Source organism: Suncus etruscus, chromosome 4 (genome assembly GCF_024139225.1).
Source record: "Suncus etruscus isolate mSunEtr1 chromosome 4, mSunEtr1.pri.cur, whole genome shotgun sequence".
Taxonomy (NCBI): domain Eukaryota; kingdom Metazoa; phylum Chordata; class Mammalia; order Eulipotyphla; family Soricidae; genus Suncus; species Suncus etruscus.
Window position 1 is genome coordinate 148007387 of NC_064851.1, and position 22707 is coordinate 148030093.

Genomic DNA, 22707 nt, shown 5'->3' on the forward strand with positions numbered 1-22707 from the left:
AGAAAAAAAATCATTCATTCTTGGGCATGCTCAATTCAAGTCATTTGCCAAATATTCAAGGCAATATTTGCTCTTTTACATCACGGTTTCTGCCATTCTCAGCACAATTACAGTCCCTTTGTTAGTGCTGAGAGAGACTATTAACAAAATACGTTCTGGTTTTATTTTAAAGTTTCCTGTCCCTTTGTTTAAGTGATCTTAATCTAATATTGTAAGAATAGTGAGAAAATCTTTTTTTCCCCGTTGTTTCGGAAGTTGTGTGTGGAAGAGTATTCTCAGCAGTCAGAATGAGTCTGTCCTCAAGTGTCACTCTTGGCGGGAGAGAAGACCATCATATATGGGGTACAGGGGACTGAACCCAGGTCTTCAAGTCAAACACCCTATCCTGTGACTCAAAGTTCAATATTCTTGATTTTCTCTATTTACAAAGTCGACAATAAACCATGCCAGAAAACTGATGTGCAGAGAGGAAATTACCAAAAGTCACTTGATTTTATTTTTACTGTATGATTTAAACATTAAATACCATAAAAATCAATTTTATGCAAATATATATAGCAGTACTTCATGTTTTCTCGCCCAGCTTTGGCGAAACTGCCGGGACATTTAGGATCCCTAAGGCGTCATGACCTAAGTAAGACGCACAGTGGCTTCACCCCCACCTCCTGGGAAAAAACGCTCTGCTTTTTTGGACTCGCGCCAGGAGCCTTGAGCTGCCTGGCCCAACGGCTTTCAGTCTTGTACCTTGCTTCTGGTGTTTGACACATCCATGTTATTTCTGTTTGCACTGCTCACTGAGCTTGTATGGCTGAATGTCTGCCTTGGTGAGTTTACAATGTCCTTGATTTTCACTTTGCATCTCAGCAGGGCTGGGATCTTTCCAGGAACTAATTTCCTTGTGTCAACATCCTTTTTGTGTTTCATCATCATTATCCTCCCCCTGCCCCAATCATCATTTTACTCTCCCTCTTGATTCTATATGTGCAATCCTGCAGACCGTGGGGGTGTGGGAGGCAGGGAACTAAGATATGTTCGCCAAGAAATCCATTTTCTGCATCCATGAGGATTAAAGTTCTCAACTAACACTTAGCAGGTCTTTCTAGGTCTTTGTGGTTTGGGAATGTGGGAGAGGTCTGATACTGTCCTCAATTCATTACTCAATGTCCCAGAGAAAAAAGTCCTGAAGTGATTTTTGAAACAGAATAAGATGGTCCTGTAGAAGTGATATATGTAAATTTGGACTTTTTCTATTTAGCTATTTTTGGTTTGGGGCCACATCTGGTGGGGCTCAGGGATTACTCCTGGCTTTGTGCTCTGAAATCACTCCTGGCAGGCTCAGGGAACAAACCTGGGTCGGCCACGGACAAGACAAATGCTCTATCTGCTGTGCTATCACTCCGGCCCCCTAATTAGCTATTTTTGTTGATCTATTAAAAATCTAGAAAAAGAAAAATAATTTCTAGAGAAAACTGCCAAAAAAGGGAAGTTTAATGAATGTAAATAAATTTATTTACAGTAGTTTCAAGAGTAATGTTTATGCTTGAATCAGAAGATTGCTTCTGAAAACATACACACATAGTCTTACCAAAAGACCCAAACTAAAAATATACATATTTTACTGTAGATTCTGAAAAACTATTTCTGCATATAACAGTTCCACAGAAGATAAAGTCAAATGAGAGTGAAAACCCAGAGAAACAAGTAAGTGATCAAGGATTTGTATCATTGAATTACAAATTATGAGATTTTTGGTATTAAGTTTGGCTATACTTTTATTCCTGTGGAAAAATGCTTTTACTATTTTTTTTATTTTACTATATTTTATTTACTTACAGGACTGAGAGTAGACACGGGTTGGGAGTAAGCATTTTGTTGTCTCTGTTTTTCAGTCTTAGGCTTCGAATCCATTAACCTCACGCATGCAAGGCAAGTACTATATCACTGAACGACATCCCTAACAGCCTCAGAATATTTTGATCCTCTCATAAAACCAACTATTGACTCCTATAGTTTCCCCTGCATCTCAATCTACTTAAGAACTTTCTAGAAATATTAAGCACTTTTAAGTGCTAGTATTGTCTTAATGACATTTGCAGTTTTACAAATGACATAATAGTCATTATGAATCAAATTTGTCTACAACAAAAATTTTGTACTTGCAAGCAGATTTTCATTTTTGCCTTGCATTCGTGTGTTCAGTTCATTCAGATGATGAAAAATATCTGCCAGGTATGCCAGCCTTGCAATCAATTTGCTGCTTCTTTTTAATTTCTTCTAATACTTTTTATTTTGATGTTATCCTGAGGTTTTCATAGCTAGTCCTAAACTTACAGATCATTTTACATTGAAGAAAACTACATTTATATCTTATTCCAAACATCCCCATTTTTATTATTCTAATATTCCACATTAAACTTTCTGTATATAGCCATGCTTCCAACTTTTCTTTCTTTCTTTCTTTCTTTCTTTCTTTCTTTCTTTCTTTCTTTCTTTCTTTCTTTCTTTCTTTCTTTCTTTCTTTCTTTCTTTCTTTCTTTCTTTCTTTCTTTCTTTCTTTCTTTCTTTCTTTCTTTCTTTCTTTCTTTCTTTCTTTCTTTCTTTCTTTCTTTCTTTCTTTCTTCTTTCTTTCTTTCTTTCTTTCTTTCTTTCTTTCTTTCTTTCTTTCTTTCTTTCTTTCTTTCTTTCTTTCTTTCTTTCTTTCTTTCTTTCTTTCTTTCTTTCTTTCTTTCTTTCTTTCTTTCTTTCTTTCTTTCTTTCTTTCTTTCTTTCTTTCTTTCTTTCTTTCTTTCTTTCTTTCTTTCTTTCTTTCTTTCTTCTTTCTTTCTTCTTCCTCCTTCCTTCCTTTTTTCCTCCTTCCTTCCTTTTTTCCTCCTCCCTCCCTCCCTCTCTCCCTCCCTCCCTCCCTCCCTCCTTCCCTCCCTCCTTCCTCCCTCCCTCCCTCCCTCCCTCCCTCCCTCCCTCCTTCCTTCCTTCCTTCCTTCCTTCCTTCCTTCCTTCCTTCCTTCCTTCCTTCCTTCCTTCCTTCCTTCCTTCCTTCCTTCCTTCCTTCCTTCCTTCCTTCCTTCCTTCCTTCCTTCCTTCCTTCCTTTCCTTCCTTCCTTCCGATGCAGGGATCTAACATCATGCAAGGCAAACATGCTACTCACTGAGCTTTAGCTCCGGTTCAGTACTATGGTTTCTTTATACACTGATCTATTCTCTGACACATGGGCTATTTCCAGATTCTGGCTATTGTGAATAGTGCTGCAATGAGCACAGGAATGCAGATATTTTCTAAATTGTGTTTTTGGACTCACAGGGTATATTGCAAGTAGTGGTATTTCTGGGTGATATGAAGCTCATTTTTTTTTTTTTTACTTTTTTCGGAGAAATATCCATATTGTTTTCCAAAAAGGCTGGACCAAACTACATTCCCACCAGCAGTGAATGAGATTCCCTTTATCCTCACATATGTACCAGTACTGGTTGTTCTTTATGTTTTATGCCAGTCTCTGTGTTGTGAGATGATACCTCATTATTGTTTTCATTTGCATATCCCTGATTATGAATTATGTGGACCTTTTTTTTTTTTTTTTTTTTTTTTGGTTTTTGGGCCACACCCGGCAGTGCTCAGGGGTTACTCCTGGCTGTCTGCTCAGAAATAGCTCCTGGCAGGCACGGGGGACCATATGGGACACCGGGATTCGAACCAACCACCTTTGGTCCTGGATCGGCTGCTTGCAAGGCAAACACCACTGTGCTATCTCTCCGGGCCCTTATGTGGACCATTTTTATGTGCCTTTTGACCATCTGGATTTCTTATTTGAGGTGACTATTCATATCTTCTGATTTTTTGATAAGGGCTAGAAATTTTTTTTCTATTAAGCTCTAACAATGCCATATATTTTAGATATTAACTCTTTATTGGGTGAATAATTTCTCCCATTCTGAGGGCAGTCTTTGTATCCTAGTCACATTTCCTTTGAGATTCAGAGTGCTTCTTAGTTTAATGTAGTTCCATTTTTTTTTTTTATCTTTGCTTCCCCTTACTTGGTCAATTGAAGATGCCTTTAACTTCAATGTTTTGGAAAAATCTACTTACTTTTATATACCTATGTTTTCCGGAATGAAATAAAGGTATTTAATACATTTGGGTTTGAAATTTGTGTATGGTGCTAGAGATCTGAGTTCACTTTTTTGCATGCAGTCAACCAGTTTTACCAATACCACTTGAAGAGGCTTTCCTTGCTCCACTTCATATTTCTTGTTCCTTTATCTCAGGATATTCAAATCTATTTTTTTTAATTTAGATATGTCTTTATTCAATACCATATGAATACTACTTTATAGTACAGTTTTAAGTTGGGGAAAGTGTTGCCTCCAATATTATTTTCCCCAAGAATAGCATTAGCTATTTGTGGAGTTTATTGTTCCATTTAAATTTCAGTAGTGTTTGTTTTATCTATTTGAAAAATGTTATGGGTATCCTTTTAGATAATGCATTATATCTGAATAGTGTTTAGGAAAGTATTACCATTATTATTAAAATAATGTTAAACCTCCTAATCCATTAGCAGGGTATATACTTTTATTTCTTCATATCCTATTCTATTTCTTGAAGCAGTGTTCTGTATAGGTCTTTCACCTCTTAAAAGTGATTCTGAGGCAATTCATTTTATTTATTTTTATTTATTTATTTATTTATTTTGGTTTTTGGGCCACACCCATTTGACGCTCAGGGGTTACTCCTGGCTATGCACTCAGAAATCGCCCCTGGCTTGGGGGACCATATGGGACACCGGGGGATTGAACCGCGGTCTGTCCTATGCTAGTGCTTGCAAGGCAGACACCTTACTCTACCACCACCTTCCCGGCCCCGGCAATTCATTTTTTTTGAGGCAGAATTGTGAATAAGGTTTTTTAAAAATCTCTTTTCTTTCATTATTTGTGTATAGAAAGCCATGGATTTTATTCATTTATTCATATTAATTTATCAGCCTACCACTTTATTATTCCAATCTATTATTTCTAAAAGCCTTTTGGTAGAGTTTTAATTTTCCTATATATAGTGTCATGTCATCTGCAAGCAGTGGAAGTTTGACTTCTTCCTTTCCTATTTGAATTCTCTTGATATCATTTTCTGGCCTAATTAATATTACATTCACTTTTGATACTTTATTGTTTGAAAGTGATAAGAGTGGGCAACTTTGTCTTGTTCTAGATTTTAGAGTAAAGGTTTTTAGATTTTCCCGATTGAATATAATGTTGGTTGTAGGCGTGTAGTACTTGACTTTGAAAATATTGAGGAAAATTCCTTCAATTTCAATCTTGTTGGATTTTTTAAGTTACTTTTCTTAATGTGATTTAAACACCATAATTACAAACATGACTGTAGTTGGGTTTCAGTCACAAAAAGAATCCAACACCCCCCTTCACCAGTGCAACATTCCCACCACCAATGCTCACCATCTCCCTCCTCCTACACCCTCTATATTGGAGACAGACATTCTACTTCTCTTACTCATTAACATAGTCATGGTAATTGTTAGTGTATTATTTCTCTAACTGCACTCACCCCTTTTTGAGGTAAGTTTCATATTGTGAGCCAGTCCTTCGGGCCCTCATCTCTGAGCATTATTACAATAATGTCTTTTATATTTCTTAAAACTCATAGATAAGTGAGACTATTTTGTCTCTCTCCCTCTGACTTATTTCAGTCAGCATAATAGTTTCTATGTACATCCATGTATAAGAAAATTTCATGGCTTCATCTCTCCTGATGGCTGCATAATATTCCATTGTGTATATGTACCACAGTTTTTTTTAGCCATTCATCTATTGAAGGGCATCTTGGTTGTTTCCAGAGTCTGGCTATTGTAAATAGAGCTGCGATGAATATTGGTGTGAGACAGGGATTTTTGTATTGAATTTTTGTGTTCCTATATTATATCACTAGGAGTGGTATAGCTGGATCATTTATGGGAGTTCAATTTCCAGTTTTTTGAGAAATCTTCAAATTGTTTTCCATAAAGGCTGGACTAGATGGCATTCCACCAGCAGTGAATGAAACTTCCTTTCTCTCCACATCTCATTCAGCACTAATCTTGTTCTTTGTGATGTGTGCCAGTCTCTGTGGCATGAGATGTTACCTCATATTTGTTTTGATTTGCATCTCCCTGATGAATAGTAATGTTGTCCACATCACTATTTTTTTCATGTATCTTTTGGCCCTTTGTATTTCTTCTTTTTGAAATTGTCTGTTCATTTCTTCTCCCCATTTTTTGATAGGGTTAGATGTTTTTTCTTGTTAAATTCTGTCAGTACCTTGTATATCTTAGATATTAGCCCCTTGTCTGACAGAATTTTTAAGTCATATTTAAGTCCTGGATCTTGTAAAATGCTTTTTTATGTATATAATATATAGTTTTAAAATTTTCTTTTATTATGTTGATAGACCTATTTATATTAAACCATCTTTGAATCTCTGGTATGACTCCTACTTGATCAAGGTGTATGAGTTGTTTAATGAATTATTGAACTCTATTTCCTAGTGTTTTTTGAGGATCTTTGTATCTGTGTTTGTCATTGTATCTGCAATTCTCATTTTTCTGGTATCTCTGTCAGCTTTTGATATCAGGATGATGTCAGCTTCATAGAAACTGTTTGGTTGTGTTTCTTCAATTTCCTAGACGATCCTGTAAAGATATAATAGCATGTCATATTTGAAGGTTTGAAAGAATTCACCAGAAAAATCCATCTTGTACTGAGGTTTTGTTCTTAGGAAACTTCTAGATTCCCATTTTGATTTCCGTGAGAGTGGTAGGTCTGTTTAGGTATTCCAAATCATTTTGGTTTAATCTTGGAAGGTTCTAGGAGTTCACGACTTTATCCATGTCTTCCTTATTCTTATTTGTTTTCAGGTATTTTTTAATATCCTCCTTGATTTTCTCTCTGATCCACTGGTTTTTTTTTTTAGTAGTGAACTGTTTAATTTCTAGATGTTAATGTCATTTTTGTTTCTTTTTGTAATTCATTTCTATTTTCAATGTATCAAGATATAAAAAGATACTTGATACAATTTCTGTTCTCTTAATTTTATGGAGTCATGTTCTATGATTTTTCCTTGTGCATTGGAGAAGTATGTGTACTAATAGGCTTTTGAGGGATGAAAAACCCTATATATCTACTAAGCTAGTATCTTATTTTTTTTTAAAAGCCTATATATTATGATTAAATTTTAGCCTTGTTGATCTCACGAAAGTTGACAGAGCAGTGTTGAAATCTCCAACTGTTTCTATATTATTATTAATAATGTCTTTTTTGGCCCCTCTGAGTGCATATATGTTTAGGAGTGTACATTCTTTCTGATCTACATATCCCTAGATTATTAGGAAGTTACCTTCTTTGACTCTGTTTTTCATTGCTGCATTTAGTAGATAAAAACGGCTAAGATACAGACTGAGTCTAGGTGTCTGACCACAAATAAATGGATAATGAAGATGTGGTATATATGCACTATAGAATACTATGCAGCTTTCAGAAATAATGAAATCAAGCAATTTGCTGCAAACCTGGTGGGAACTGGAAGATATAGTGTTGAGTGGAGTAAACCATAAGAAGAGAGAAAAAGACATAATAATCTCACTTACATGTGGTATATAGAACAACTAGATGATGAAATATAATGTAATAAAGAGAGAATGTCTAGATCATTAACCCCAATTTTAGGGAGGATGACAAAGAAAGAAAAAAATTAAGGTAGGAAGGAAGAAAAAAAGAGAAGTGAAAGGGGAACAGAAGTTAGAGCATGGCTATAATAATTATGTGGGAAAGCGATATAGTTATGTCTAAAGTACAGACTCAACAACATGATAACATGAGATCTAAGCTGCACCCACCAAACTTTGCAAGCTACTTTGTCAAGGTAGAGCATGGGTGGTGTGGAGAGCATGGGTGGTGAAGTGAGAATATGTTGTTGAAGTTAGTGATGGGATTGGTGTTGAAATATTTATACCTTCAACTCAGCTATTGATAACTTTGTAGATGACAGTTTTTTAACTAAATAAAAATTTAACTAAAAAAAATTTAAAAGGTAGAAATTTCTATATGGTGGACTACTACAACATTAAGTGTGCTCACATATATGCAGATAATAAAGAAACATAGCAAGCAATTAACTAATCTCCAAAGGAAAAAACCTTGAGATATTATCAATAGAATTATGAACTAAGAATGCTAAGTTGGAGAAAGAGTAGGACTGGAAATAATGGGGAAGGTATCTTGACACTCTAATGGTGCAAGTATAAAAAATAAAGTAAAAAACACCAAGAAATAAAATTTAAAAATACCATTCCATTTATATATGACTAGTAACACTAGAATTTTCCAGTGCAAATCATTTGATTTTCCTCATGAAAAGGTTATATTTTGCTATGGAGAAAAAATGCCTTATTTATATTTACCATTTCAATACAATTATTAGTTACATATTCATAAATATTTTAAATATGTGCTTTTTGTGACTTAAAATAAAATTTGTTATTTTATAACTATATGAGAGAGTAAAAATTTGCTTTGCTTTGTTTTAGGTGATTTATAACATAACAATTGATGAAAAACCACATACCCTGCTTCTGAAAAAACAGTAAGATATGTAAATGTATTATGTTAGATGTCATATGTGAAATCAGCATCAAGAGTAGTAGGCAAACGAGTGACATGCTTTCTGTTATTTTATTAAAGTTTGTTCTTGAAAACTACATAGAATACACTTTAATTATAAAACTAAATCAATTATATAATTATTCCTTTAATAATTTTATGCTGCACTGAAAGCAATAACTTTAAATAGGTCATAATAATAGGTCAAGCAATAACTTTAAACTAGATCATTTAATTATGCTGTACCCTTATACCATTTTATCATAATCCCTATTTCCAATTACCATTTTAAAGAATGATCAAATTTTCTGTATTATAATTTACATGCTCTCAACATTTCATCTAAATGGAATCAAATAGCCTCTTCACTTTGCTCATCTTTGAAATAAATATAAGTAAATTTTGTCTGCCTGAACTTTTATAATTGAACAATGCTGGAAAAATTTATTTTTATGCAAACAAGCTCTCTTTACAAAACTACTGTTGAGCCCTTTTATCATGTTTTTTTAAATAACACATATGCCTTCTTTAACTAAATGATTAAGCTAGAAGAAATTTGAGATGGAAGACCTATAGAGGGAGTAATTATATTTTAACATTTATTATCAATGACCTCAATCAGGAAGCCATTAATTGCTCCAAGCAAAAGGAAAATTACCATTGATGCTGCATGAATAGAGTAACCTTGAATTTAAACTTGAAACTCAAAATAATGTACTATTTCTCTGTTACCTATAAACCATTTAATAAATTGGAAATTTCACAGTTCAGGTAATAAAACTTTTGTCATCTGAACTATTTGTTTTTCTCCAACTGACTTTCATTTTTTTTCTTGCTGATAACTTTATTGACCTATTCTATTTTCTATAGAATTATTCAATCTTGTGTAATTTTGCTTTGTAATTTTTGCTTGGCAAATTGACAACGTCAATCAGATCTTAAATTTGGTCAAGTAAACATTGAATTTTTTAAGTGCATAGATTACTTTGGAATTTATATTTCTACTTAATTCTTCTTTAAAGGACATCATATTAGTTTATTTTTGTATGCTGATAATGAGTATTATTTGTAGAGTTTCATATTTTCATACTTAACCTGCCCAAATGTGCTTCTGGTCTTCTAGTTTTATTATTCCACAATTTCAGTAAATTATAACTGTAGTTTATCTGTTATCACAAAACAGTCATTTAGAAGTTATTTTCTTTGGATGGGTCACATCTGACATTGATAATGGCTTACTTTTTGCTATACACACTTGGTTGGTACTACATAGCTCTGCGAACCATATGAATTGCTGGAGAAGAAAATGGCTTTCACGTGCAAGGCAAACACCTTACCTGTTGTGTTATATTTCCATCCCTGGGAATTATTCGTGATAATTAAAAATAGCTTATTTATTTAATTTTGGGGTCACACCCAGCTATGCTCAGGGCTTACTCCTGGCTCTACTTTCAAGAATCACTCCTGGCAGAGCTCAGGGAACCACACATAATAATGAGTGCTTGAATTCTTTATGTGCCACCTCCAAAATATAAATGGAAATGTGATGTCCTAATTCAACTATGTCTTCCTTGATAACTGTGATTGCAAACTAGTCACTCTACACAGGATATTTCATTTCACAGATAATTCTCAAGACAATGTTAATTTTCTAATTCTGTTCAAATTATTAAGTTATTTATTTGTTTAGACTCTTCTCATTACTATATATCTCTGTAACAGTACTTCTTACTACTTTTTCTCATTTTAAATTCATATCACAGATTTCCTATAGCTGTAATATATGTTTATATGCATATATACACAAATATAACTGCTCAGGGTCCTTGCTTTTTCTCTTACTCCAAACATCTTTGTTCAAATCCAAGTGACTTTTTTTCAGTTCTTGTATAATATAGACAATGAACCATAATGTATTATCAAGCTCTCCAGGCCTGATCTTATTTATCATCCAAGATACCAGAAGTATGTATCTATATTTAACTCTGGTGAAGATCAGTATTTTCCCATTTTAAAAAAAAATGTTGTATTGTAGTGCCTAGAAATGTAAGATAGTAAGAATTTAGTAAATAGTTTGAATAGCATCTTAGACATACTGAGATATTTGAGTATCCACCATGTATTTCTGAGCTGAAAAGGCCTAAAATCTGACATATATATATCAATTTTGTAACTTTAGATTATATTACAATAAAATTGCTATAATTAAATCATCTCAGTACATACATCTTATAAGTTCACATATATTTTATTTTAAGGTTTAAAATAATATTACATTATTTTAATTAGAAACAAAAATTCCTAATTTAACTCTTAAATTTTACTATTTTTAGCTCATTCCTATCCAATAACTTTTTGGTGTATACATATAATGAAACTGGATATTTGCATTATGAGTCCAAATATTTTAAGGTAAGACAGATATATCAGGTATTTGTATATTGTCATACTTTTTATTGGTGTGATCACAGCACTGTTATTTGAGTATGTCTGCTACATGTTCAAAGTTTAATACAAATATTTTATTCTGTTCAGCTCATGTTGTATATCTAAATGCTAAAGTATATCATATGCTATACAGAAAGGCAGATGAGAAAACTCTCATAAGTACCTGTTTCCTAAAAATTTCCCTTAAAATCTGCACTACTAAACATCTCTGGTATTCTCATTATTTTTCAATCTTTTAATGTCCTGAGTCTTCTATATTTGCCTAAATCATTTTAAAATACTTTTAAAAAATATTTCTATGTTGTTATTCAGAGACATTGCCATTACCAAGGTTATATTGAAGATATCCCAAATTCACATGCTTCACTCAACATCTGTTCTGGACTCAGGTAATAGCATTTTAGACACTATCTATAATGAAAAATTTAGGATTAAATATAAATATATGGATTTTAGGGATGAACAGATACAAATCTAATAATGTTCACTGGAAATCTAAATTTGAAGTTTTCTTTTAAAAATCTTAATTTTCAATTCTTTTGGGGGGGCACACTAGGATTGCTCAGGGGTTACTCCTGGGTATGCTCTCAGAAATCACTACTGGGTTGGGAGACAATATGAACACTGGGGACCAAACCAAGGTCCATCCTGGGTTGGATGGATGGTAGATAGTACTATCACTAGAGCTATCGCTCTGGCCCCAAGTTTTCAATTCTTATCTTAACAATTGGGCCTACTGTCCATTCAATTGAAAGCACTTCAGAAAATCCTTACTAATATGTTATTTTTCTAAAAGAAATGCACACAGGATGTTTTAGTAAGGTACATTTAGAACATCTCAAATACTATCATAAATATTATGCACTGTTATGCATAATATTTATGCACTATGATAATTATGCACTATTAAGTACTTAAATATATTATATACTAAATAATATAATATTTAAATATAATATAAGGTAATGCAGTATCTCACTTTATGTATACTTGGTATCATATAAACAACTGATGAACAAATCCCATAGTGATAAGAGAGGGATAAGTAATTTTCATCACAGATGTTGAAAAGAGTAAAGTGCTAACTTTACTGTGCAAGATAGTTTCAAAACTGATAAAAACATTATCAGTTTGATATCAGTTTAATATAGTTTCTACAAGTTATTAATACCAACTCAAAAATTGAGATTTCCTAAGTAAGTTTCCTAAGTATATTCCTTAACATGTTTCAAAAATTGACATTATGTCATTTCATATGTTTTGCTGTACTTGTTTATTAGTATAATGAGTTTATTTGTAGAATTCTTATATTTTTTTCTTTTAACACTTAGGGGATTCATTCAGTACGAAAATCTCAGTTACGGAATTCAACCATTGGAATTATCAGCAAGATTTGAGCATATAATTTACCAAGTGAGAATTAAAAATGCAAATAGTTCAATGTTAGCAGAAAATGACAGCTATATACAACATAAATATCAGTCTTCTAAAGTTTTTCTAAAATCACAGGTAATTGAAAATTTTAATTCCATATTACAGAAAACTCCTAAAGAATATTTTGTTTTTAATAGGAATTTCTTAGCTGTTTTATAGGAATATTAAACTGGATAATTTATTTTACTTACTAAATTTAAAACATGTTTAAGACAATGTATTTAAAGCTTATTTTATGATTAATTTATTTACATAAAAAACATCCTGAATATTCTATAATCCAGGAATTATAGTGTTAGTTATAATTACATGACATAATTACCTTGAATGTTTTTATATATGGACTATGCTGATAGAACATGCATTTCTAAAATTAATAATTTGTGTATTGTTTATTACATAAATTTTACTTTTGGGGGATATAAAACTAATATTTCATTGACAAGTTTGTTTCATCATTTTAATACTTTAATTATGAGATTGCTTCTGTACTACTTTCAGTCTTCTCTGTATTATTGTCATGTGGAGTTTACATTTATCTTTGCATAAGCAACTATCTACTTACATATTATTGATATTATTGAATATATAAATTAGTTATGTAAATAACATTTGGGAAAATTTGATTATTGTACTTTTGAGTGGTCTGTATCTCCTTTTTCCGTTTACTCATTTTCTGTCCTTATAGTGCCTATGACCATGGGTCCCAAAGATGCACTTTTCAATTGTGCAGACCTAATAGATGACTTATTGATTAGACCCAGTGACTGATGTTGTTCAGGCCAGTGGTGCTCAGGGGCAACCAAGAACATGTGATGCTCAGTGGTGCTCAGTGTCATGTACTCGGAATCTATTTTGGGACTAAGTGCATGTGTTGGAAACCTTTGAACTATCTCACTGTAATCAAACTGTATAATCTTAATCAATTTGTTACCTTTGTACCTAATGTGCTTAATGTTTGCTCAAAATCATTGCTGAGTCTCTCTTATTGATACTTTAATTAAGGCTATAATATCTGAACTTATATTTGTTTTACAAAATTCTCATGCTTATAATGATATTCACTATCGAATGAAGTCACATTTAATATTTCCTTCAGTTACTTAATGGAGTTTTGACATTTTAAAATAATTATTTAATCATTAATTTATTACATAATTTGATGTTTAGCTTTATATGTCTATACATATTTAGATCTCCCCATACCTATCAAAAAGTTTTAGTGCCAGCCTGTCACAAAAACTTACCTCTACTTATTACACTCTACTTATTACACTCACACGTGTGCATGCAATAATTTTTTCACAGAATGAAAGAATTGAATTTGCTATATTTTAACATCTTTATTTCAGTTATTCATATTGCACATATTAAAATAAATCAAACTTATATCTTTTACTTCTTTATCTATAATATGTTAACTCTTATCCACCAACTTTACCCCAAAAGACAAGATTTCTTCTTTTTGATTGGCAAAGAAATATTCCACATATGTATCTATATGTATATTTAGGGGTTTCCCCTAAATTTTTTTTGTTGTTTTTTGGGCCACACCCAGTGATGCTCAGGGTCTTTCCTGGCTATGTGCTCAGAAATTGCTCCTTGCTTGGGGAACCACATGGGACTCTGGGGGATAGAACTGAGGTCTGTCTTAGGTCTGCTATGTGTGAGGCAAATGCCCTACCACTGTGCCACTGCTCCGGTCTCTTTCCCAAGTTTTATCATAACAGCATAGTTTAACAAGTTGTTCATAATATAGTCATTTCAAGCATTTAATGTTCAAACACCAATCGCATCACCCATGTGACCTTTCCTTCACTAGCATCCCATCTGCCACTATAGCCTGCTTCCATCTATTCACAAACAAATTTACTTCATTTTGTTCATTGCAACACAAAGAATTAGATCAGCATAGGCCAATTTGAAATGCTTGTTATGTTTCTCCATGGTGTTACTAAAGTCATTGTCTAAGGTTTTACTGGATTGTGGCTAGTTTTAGCTGAGTATTCAGAGAATGTTTTCCATAGATACAATCAACTAATCTTTGATAAAGGGTCAAGAAACACAAGGTGGAGCAAGGAAAGTCTCTTCACCAAGTGGTGGTGGACAAAACTGTTCAGCCACATGCAAATAAGGTCAGACCTTATTTGACCTCCATCTAACACCATGCACAAAGGGCAAATGTAAATGGATTACAGACCTTGCCATCAGACCTGAAACCATAAAGTACATAGAAGAAAACATGGGTAAAACAACCCGTGACATTGACTAAAGGTATCTTCAAGGAGAAAACACCTCTGTCTAGACAAGTGGGTGCAGAGAATAAAAGTGGGACTGCATTAAACTGAGAATCTTCTGCACCTCAAAGGAAATAGTGGCTGGGACACAAATGCCACTACAAAATGCGAGAAACTATTCACCCAAAACTCATTAGATAAGGGGAAATGTCTAAGATATACAAGGTACTGACAGAACTTAACAAAAAAAAATCTAATGAAATGAACAGAAACTTTCTTAAAGGAGAAACATAGATGGCCAAAAGGCACATAAAAATGCTCATATCACTAATCATCAGGAGATGCAAATTAAAACAACAATGAGGTCCCATCTCATGCTACAGAGACTAGCACACAGCATAAAGAACAAGAGTAATCAGTGCTGACAGAAATGTGGGAAGAAAGGAACTCACGTTTACTGCTGGTTAGAAGGCTGTCTCATCCAGCCTTTATGGAAAGCAATATGGAGATTCCTCAAAATGCTGGAAATTGAACTCCCATATGATCCAGCTATACACTCTTAGGTATATACCCTAAACACAAAATCATAAAACAAAAATGCCCTTTGCATGTCTATGTTCATTGTAGCACTATTTACAATAGCCAGAATCTGGAAACAACCTAGGTGCCCAACAACAGATGAGTGGCTAAAGAAGTCATGGTACATATACACAATGAAATACTACATCGCTGTCAGGAAAATAAAGTCATGAAATTTTCCTACACATGGATGGATATGGAAACTATTATGCTAAATGTAAATGAGTGATAGGTAAAGATAGACACATCAATCTCAGTCATCTATGGAATTTAAGAAAAATAAAAGACAGTATATTAATAATAGAGACAATAGAGATGATGGCTAGATGGCCAGCCTATAATATGAAGCTTACTAGAAAAAATGGTGAGTGCGGGGCTGGAGAGATAGCATGGAGGTAAGGTGTTTGCCTTGTGTGCAGAAGGTTGGTAGTTCAAATCCCAATCATCTATCAAAAGAGATGAATTGAACTTCCTTGAAATGAAAATTTCTGTATAACCTCTATATAGAGTATAGAAGCTTTCTACATGAACATTTAAAAGAAAACAATAAATTTAGGTAAATACTTAAAGAAAAATTTTCCTGGAGATTATTGCAAAACAAAATTAAGCATAACAATTTATCTATCACTTAAATATGCAAATTAACTTGTCATATAGATGGTTCATAAAATTTTATAAAAACTATGAATAAAATAAAGCTGGCAAAGAATAAAAATTGTAACTATTTTAAGCAGTGCATTGTTTGTTGGAATAAAAATATGACCATCTCTGAAGAAAATGTCTTTAAATTTCAAGACCAAACAATAATTTACAAACTTGTATACAATGTAAAGGAGGTTAGTATGCCTAATGATATTCAATAAGGGAGATCTTTTGTCAATGGAATAGTTGTATGACTTGTTTATTATAATTTTATTTATTAATGACAGAAATAAGTGCACTGAAAGTGTTAGAAATATATATAAGTGAAATTTCTAGTTTGATAATGTGTGTTTTAGCTAGCTTGGCGTGGTTACGTTAGAGAACTTATTTGAATTCTCTCCAGGAAAGTGTATGCAAATCTATACCTGGTAAAAGTTTTCTTAACAACCTAATGCTACTTTCAGGCCAAACTTCTGGATGTAAACTCTGAGGTAGATAGAATTTTGTTAGCAAGTCACTCAGAGTCCCTTAGAGATATCCCAAAGCAAACATTCCTTTCATCTTACAGAGAAGTCTGTTTAAACCTACAGGGCCTTTGAAAAGACTATGAGGATTACCTTTGGTGCTGATTTTTCCAGGTAAAGAGAAATTTATTCAAGACTAACTTTGCCTGTATTAATCCTTATGTTTGGAAGTAAATGCTCAAAAATATACACACTTAATACAGAAGAAAAGAGATTCATATTTAGGCCAAATAAATGTTTGTAAATAAGCATGAGAAATATCATTCTCACTATTAGAAGTCTTGGTCAGCCCTGAGCACTGAGCAGAGGCTTCTCAGTGAGCCTTCTGACAGGACTTGTTAGACCATGGGGGTGACAAATGTGCTAAATTTTAGTAATGTGCAACTATTTATGTAACTGAGTGGTTTGCCAGAGTTGGCATTACTTATTGTTCAGAAAAACAGCTCATGAAAAGATTCACTGATAATGTGAATTTAACTTCATCTTCATATTTAGTATGGAGATGACTCTAGCAAGATCGCTGTTGTTTATTAAAGACTGAAACATTTTAAATGATATTTTTTATTTTAAATTATTTTTATATTTGCATACTTATGATATTATTTTTTGTTTTATGTTTAGGCCACATCTGGTAGTGCTCATGAGTTACGCCTGGCTCAGCACTTTGGAGTCACTCCTGGCAGGCTTGGGAGAACTTATGTCTAAGCATATAATATTTGATATATCTCTTTTGTTTCAGAAAAACATATTTTCAAAATTATTGCCTCTACATCTAGAAATGCATATAACAGTGGAAAAAGCTTTGGTAAGTCTATCTTTCCCTTTTCTTCACTCTCCCAATATATTTCCTTTAACTCAAAGAAAGCATATTGAATTATTTGCAAAGATATTTTATTATAGTTGCACTCGATTATGACTGAAAGTTTAGATATCTAAAATATAACTAAACTATACCATTTCCCATACATTCAGCTTCATTTTTCTTTGACTTCACAACCTAAAAACCTTGACTTGTCTTTAACTTACCAAGTTTTAATAACTGTATTACTCTTTATATTTTAATATGCCAGTTAATTCCTATGTTAATTATATAATTTTAGTATGTTTTGATTTAAATTGTTTCTGCTGACTCAATTTATACAAATGAGAAACAATTTTGTGTGCCCAAACAAATCTTTTCCTTTCTATTCTCACAAGTTATTATGTTTATATTTATTATTTTTTAAACCATTTTTATTATGGCACCTGGATTTACTATATTGTTTATCATATTTTTATAAATACATTGTCCCAACACCCATCAACAAAATCCCCAAAGGGTCAATATATTGGTATCATACTACTTTTCATAAGTCAGTATCCATGGACCCTTTCCTACCAAAGTAAGCTATAGTTACTTGGACAAAATCTTCAGTTCAATGAAGTTTTGCTCATTTATTTCTCGCTTCCTGTGTTTCTTTTTAAATTTATATTTCAAAGAGATATCTCTTTCTCTATTTATGGAGATGGTGACACCTACACATATAGAATATAGCTAATTTCCTGAAATTTCACAAAGTTGTAAATCAATGATAAATTGACAAAGTAAATGATTTTTTTCAAAAACTATCTTTTATAGGCTCATAAATTAAAATTAATGCCATAAATAATTTTGTAATAATACACTTCACGTAAGACTCTTATAAAATTAATTCATAAATATAAAATTTAATTATAGTGATGATCATTAAGGGAATCATGAGTGAAGAATATAAACAGGTGTAAAGGAGTAAAAATGTATTTAATCTAAAGAGAATATTGGCTTTCTATTAGAAAATATTGTAGATACAATGTAAAAGTCTGCATTACCAAGTAAAGTATTGTAATAAAAATCTTATATTGTTTCTTCAAATTTATCACTTAATCAGATATGATACTCAATATAAATAAAATATTTTTATTGAAAATCCCTTAGATGGATAAGGATAAACAAATCTTGCTTAAGTACAAGGAAACCATATGTGTCATGAATAAATATCATACTCAATGCCAAGTATTGAGGAGTTTGGAGGACTTTTTAAAGAAGCTCTTTCAGTGCTTTTTTTAAGACTGTTTTCAACTATGAATTCCTTAAACCAGTTGGTGTCTGTAACTGAAGCTCTAAATTGTTCCTTAAAATCTGAGTGGTAATCTAGCTGGATAATGTATTCTTGGCAATGTGTTATTTATTGAGTTCTTGTATGATATCCTGCCATTTTCTTCTATCTTATTTGATAGATATGTGGTGAATCTTAGGGATTTTCTTTAGTAGCTTATTTTTTATCTTTCTGATTTCAATATTCTGCCTCTATTTTTGGTTTTTGTCATCTTTAAGCCTAATGCATCTTGAAGTCTTCCTATTTGAATTTATATTTTGCTGGGATTCTTCTGATCTTTTGGGTCTATGAACCTGTTTTCCTAAGTCTAGAAGATTTTTATCTATTATTTAAATAGAAACTTTTTTTCATCAAATTTACCTTCTTGTTCTTCAGGAACTCTGAGTCTTATCATTCCATTTGAAATAATTCCATAGTTCTTGGGGTTCTGTTCACCCCACCTTCTGTTTTGTAACACATTCCTTCACCATGAGATGGAGCATCTCAATCATTTTTTCAGCTGCTGTTATTCTGCTGCTCAGAGATTCTATTGAAGTTTTTTTTATATCTTCATTTCAGCTTATATTTTTGTAATTTTGAATCTCATACTTTCATGTGATTTGCTGTGCATTGTTTTTTTGAGCTCATTAAACATATTTAGCTTGATCTCTACATTCATTGTCTGAGGATTTACTGAGCTGATTGGTGCTGGTTGTATTTTTTGTGTTATTTATCTCATAGGCTTTTATGTGTCTTCCATATTGGATTTTTGGTGTTCCAGCTATGCAAAAAATAAATCTTTGTAGTCAAAACCTGAAACTCCCTGAAGAATTAGATGGAGAATTTCTCTTTTCTGTGTTACATGTGATAAAATGTACAAATATGAACAGGGTATAATTTGATGAGGAGCTGTGGAAGTAAGGACTTAGAAATGGCAGAAGTCAAATGTGGAGGCTGGATATTAATATCAACTGCTAAAGTGTGGCAGCAAGCAGATAGTCAATAATTTTGTAAAGAATTATTACACTTATTTTAGTTACTTATTAGTTTTTTATTTTGTAATATTCTAGTTTTTATCTCTGGTATTATCAATAATATTTATCACTTACCAAAAATACTATTGTTAACATTATTTTTTTCATTTTATTGTTATGGGAAGCTACACTTAGGTCCAGCATGTTTTATTTTTAATTATTTAAATTCTTAAAAAAATAATTCAATGTTGCTTTTTTAAAATATTTCAATGTTTTAGGGATACAAAATATTTCAGACCACACTCATAACAATATACCGATATCTCAGCACCAAAGTCTACTGACATCTCCTGTATAAACTCCTCTGATGTTTAAATTTCATGACCAGAGCCCATGGTTTCTTTTTATTTTATTATTTTATTTAAAAATATTTTTCTAGGTACTATGTTTTATAATACTATAATGATACTTTGAGATGTAATAAGTTAAATACCAGAGTTGGACTTTGACAAAATTTCTAAAGACCCATCCTGAGCAATTCTCCACACCAATAAATTCAGTTTTATGGACTGTCCTTTGGTTCTACTGCCTCTGGCCATTTGTTGCTCCCTTACTAAGTATGTTTAAATTCAAAATATCAGAAATTTTATACTCTATCTTTTTCCTTATGACTCACTTTATTAAGCCTAATATAATTTATCTGATAGTGACAAGTTGCATAACTTGTTCTTCCTTATAACTACATACTATTGCATTGTGTATATATACCACTCTTCTTGATTTGTTTATCCATCATTGGACATTTGGTTTGTTTCTCAACCTTGACTATTGTGCTAAGAACTCCAATGAGTTTACCAATACAAATGACCTTTCAAATGAATGTTTTGTATTTTGAGCCAGATGCCAAAAAAATAAAATAGTATAATTGGTATAATAAAAATTCTATTCTTACTTTTGTGAGAAAAATTTGGGTTGTTTTCCATAGAGGATGAACCAGCCAATTTTCCCCACCAACAGCAATTGAATGTTCCTTTTTCAAAATACCAAACAGTGGTTATTTCCAGATTATTTGAATATGACATTATCACTGGTCTAAGATTTATTATTGTTGTTTGGATTTGCATTTTTCTAATAATAAGCTATGGTGAAATCTTTTTCATATGCAGTTTGGTCAACCATATATCTTTTGGGGGGGAAAGTGTCTGCTTATCTCCCTAGTATTAAATGAGATTGTTTTGTTTTGTTGAGCTTTGTGACTGCTTTATAAATCTTAGAGATTAGCCCTTTATATAATGTGCAATATATAAATATTTCTCCAATTTATTAGGGTATCTTTTAGCTTTAGTTTATTTTTCTGTGCCAAAACATTTTTACTTGGTGTAGTTCCATTTATTATTGTTTATATAGTTAGTTAGTTCCCAGAAGACACATCTGCTGATCTGTTTGTTAGCTTCCATTTTGTGGGACTGTTTTTGTATATTGTTTTTCTTCTTAGTTGATTGTTTTTTTTTTGTTTGTTTTTTTTTGTTTTTAGGTCACACCCGGCCACACTCAGGGGTCACTTCTGGCTCTGTGCTCAGAAATCGCTCCTGGCAGGCATGGGGGACCACATGGGACACCAGGATTCGAACCAACCACCTTAGGTCATGGATCAGCTGCTTGCAAAGCAAATGCCGTTGTGCTATCTCTCCAGCCCCAGTTGCTTGCTTATTGAAATGATCCCTCCCTAGCATTTTCAGAGGTCCCCAGTACTATTTCCAAGATATTTGGACACACCTCTGAATAGGAAGTTCTAAAACTCAGCCAGAGAAATACAGAACTATTTAGGTCCCTTTGTTGCTAGTGGTCATCAAGGATACATTTGATATATTTAGGTTCAGGAGGTTCATGAAGTGCTAATGCTCAAAATCTGGTACACGTGCCTGCAAGATTTGCTACCTCAAAACCCTGAACTGTGACACTGTCACATAAAAAATTTTTCTATTATTTTTTATTGTTGTATTTAAATATACTTTTTTGTTTTCTTAAAATATTTATTGGATTCTTTAAGATTTGATATGTATGAATTTTATTACTTGTGAATAATATGTATCATATTTAAAAAAATATCATACAAATTCCTCTTTTACAGTATGAGTATTTGGGATCAGAAAGTATGATTGTCACTCAGAAAATTATCCAGATTTTTGGTCTTGTCAATACTGTAAGTTTTTAACATTTATCATTTACTACAACTAAACTTAATTTCCATCTGATTATTTTAATCTCCGTTTTGTCATCTAGCTCTTTAAAATTAATTAAAGCAATGTTATTTATAAAGTTATTTATAGTTGAGTTTTAAAATATACAATGTTTTGCCACAAATCTCACCACCAGTATCAATGGAAAACAGTATGGAGGGTTCTTAGTAAACTCAGATTGAACTGCCATCTAGCTCTTATATTATGAAATTTGGAATTCCCACCCACTCACTAATTCAAAAACATTGTACATAGGTCAATTATAATCTGAGGAACCTTGTGACCTTTTTTTTTTTTTTTTTTTTTTTTGGTTTTTGGCTTTTGAATTACACAGGGCAGTGCTCAGGTGTTATTCCTGGCTCTGTGCTCAGGGTTCATTCATACCATATGGCATACAGGATATGGAAGAGGCAAAATTCTCTACCTGCTGTGCTATTGCACTGGCCCCCAAAGTGACAAACTCTTGAGTCAAACTTTGATAGTTTTTGAAGAAGCTTATTGTTCATGAACTTTTGCATAAGTCACCCATTGCCTAAAGTATTGTATTGTGTATTCCTTAAGCCCAACATGCTCAAGAAGCCCTTGTATTCCATTAATTACTTTGTATATTGCTTTATGCTACATAATTCATTTTCTATGTGAAGTTTTATGTTTAATTTGTTATATTGATTTATAGGACTATTAACAATAAACTTTCAAGCATATGATGTTCCAACACCATGTCCTACACACACAGTCTCACTCCTGCCAATTTGTTTCCTTCACAGGCACATTTTTAAGTTTAATATTTGAATCTTTGCTTTCACTACTTTTGGTGCTAGTGGTTTAGATATATTACAGATACTGCACTACATACTACCAATATGTTCAAGATC

At 32.4% G+C, this 22707-nt stretch overlaps 1 protein-coding gene across 1 annotated transcript in view; it reads left to right on the forward strand.

Annotated features, from left to right (window-relative positions):
* Positions 1-769: 769 nt before the first annotated feature.
* Positions 770-22707, forward strand: part of ADAM18 (ADAM metallopeptidase domain 18) — a gene marked incomplete at its 3' end in the record, with an annotated part of 65434 nt that continues 43496 nt past the window's right edge. The window contains exons 1-8 of the mRNA XM_049771836.1: positions 770-824; positions 1625-1701; positions 8568-8623; positions 10974-11052; positions 11401-11477; positions 12420-12597; positions 17244-17309; positions 21724-21795. Of these exons, the coding sequence (XP_049627793.1) occupies positions 770-824; positions 1625-1701; positions 8568-8623; positions 10974-11052; positions 11401-11477; positions 12420-12597; positions 17244-17309; positions 21724-21795 (660 nt within the window). The remainder of the gene's footprint in view (positions 825-1624; positions 1702-8567; positions 8624-10973; positions 11053-11400; positions 11478-12419; positions 12598-17243; positions 17310-21723; positions 21796-22707) is intronic.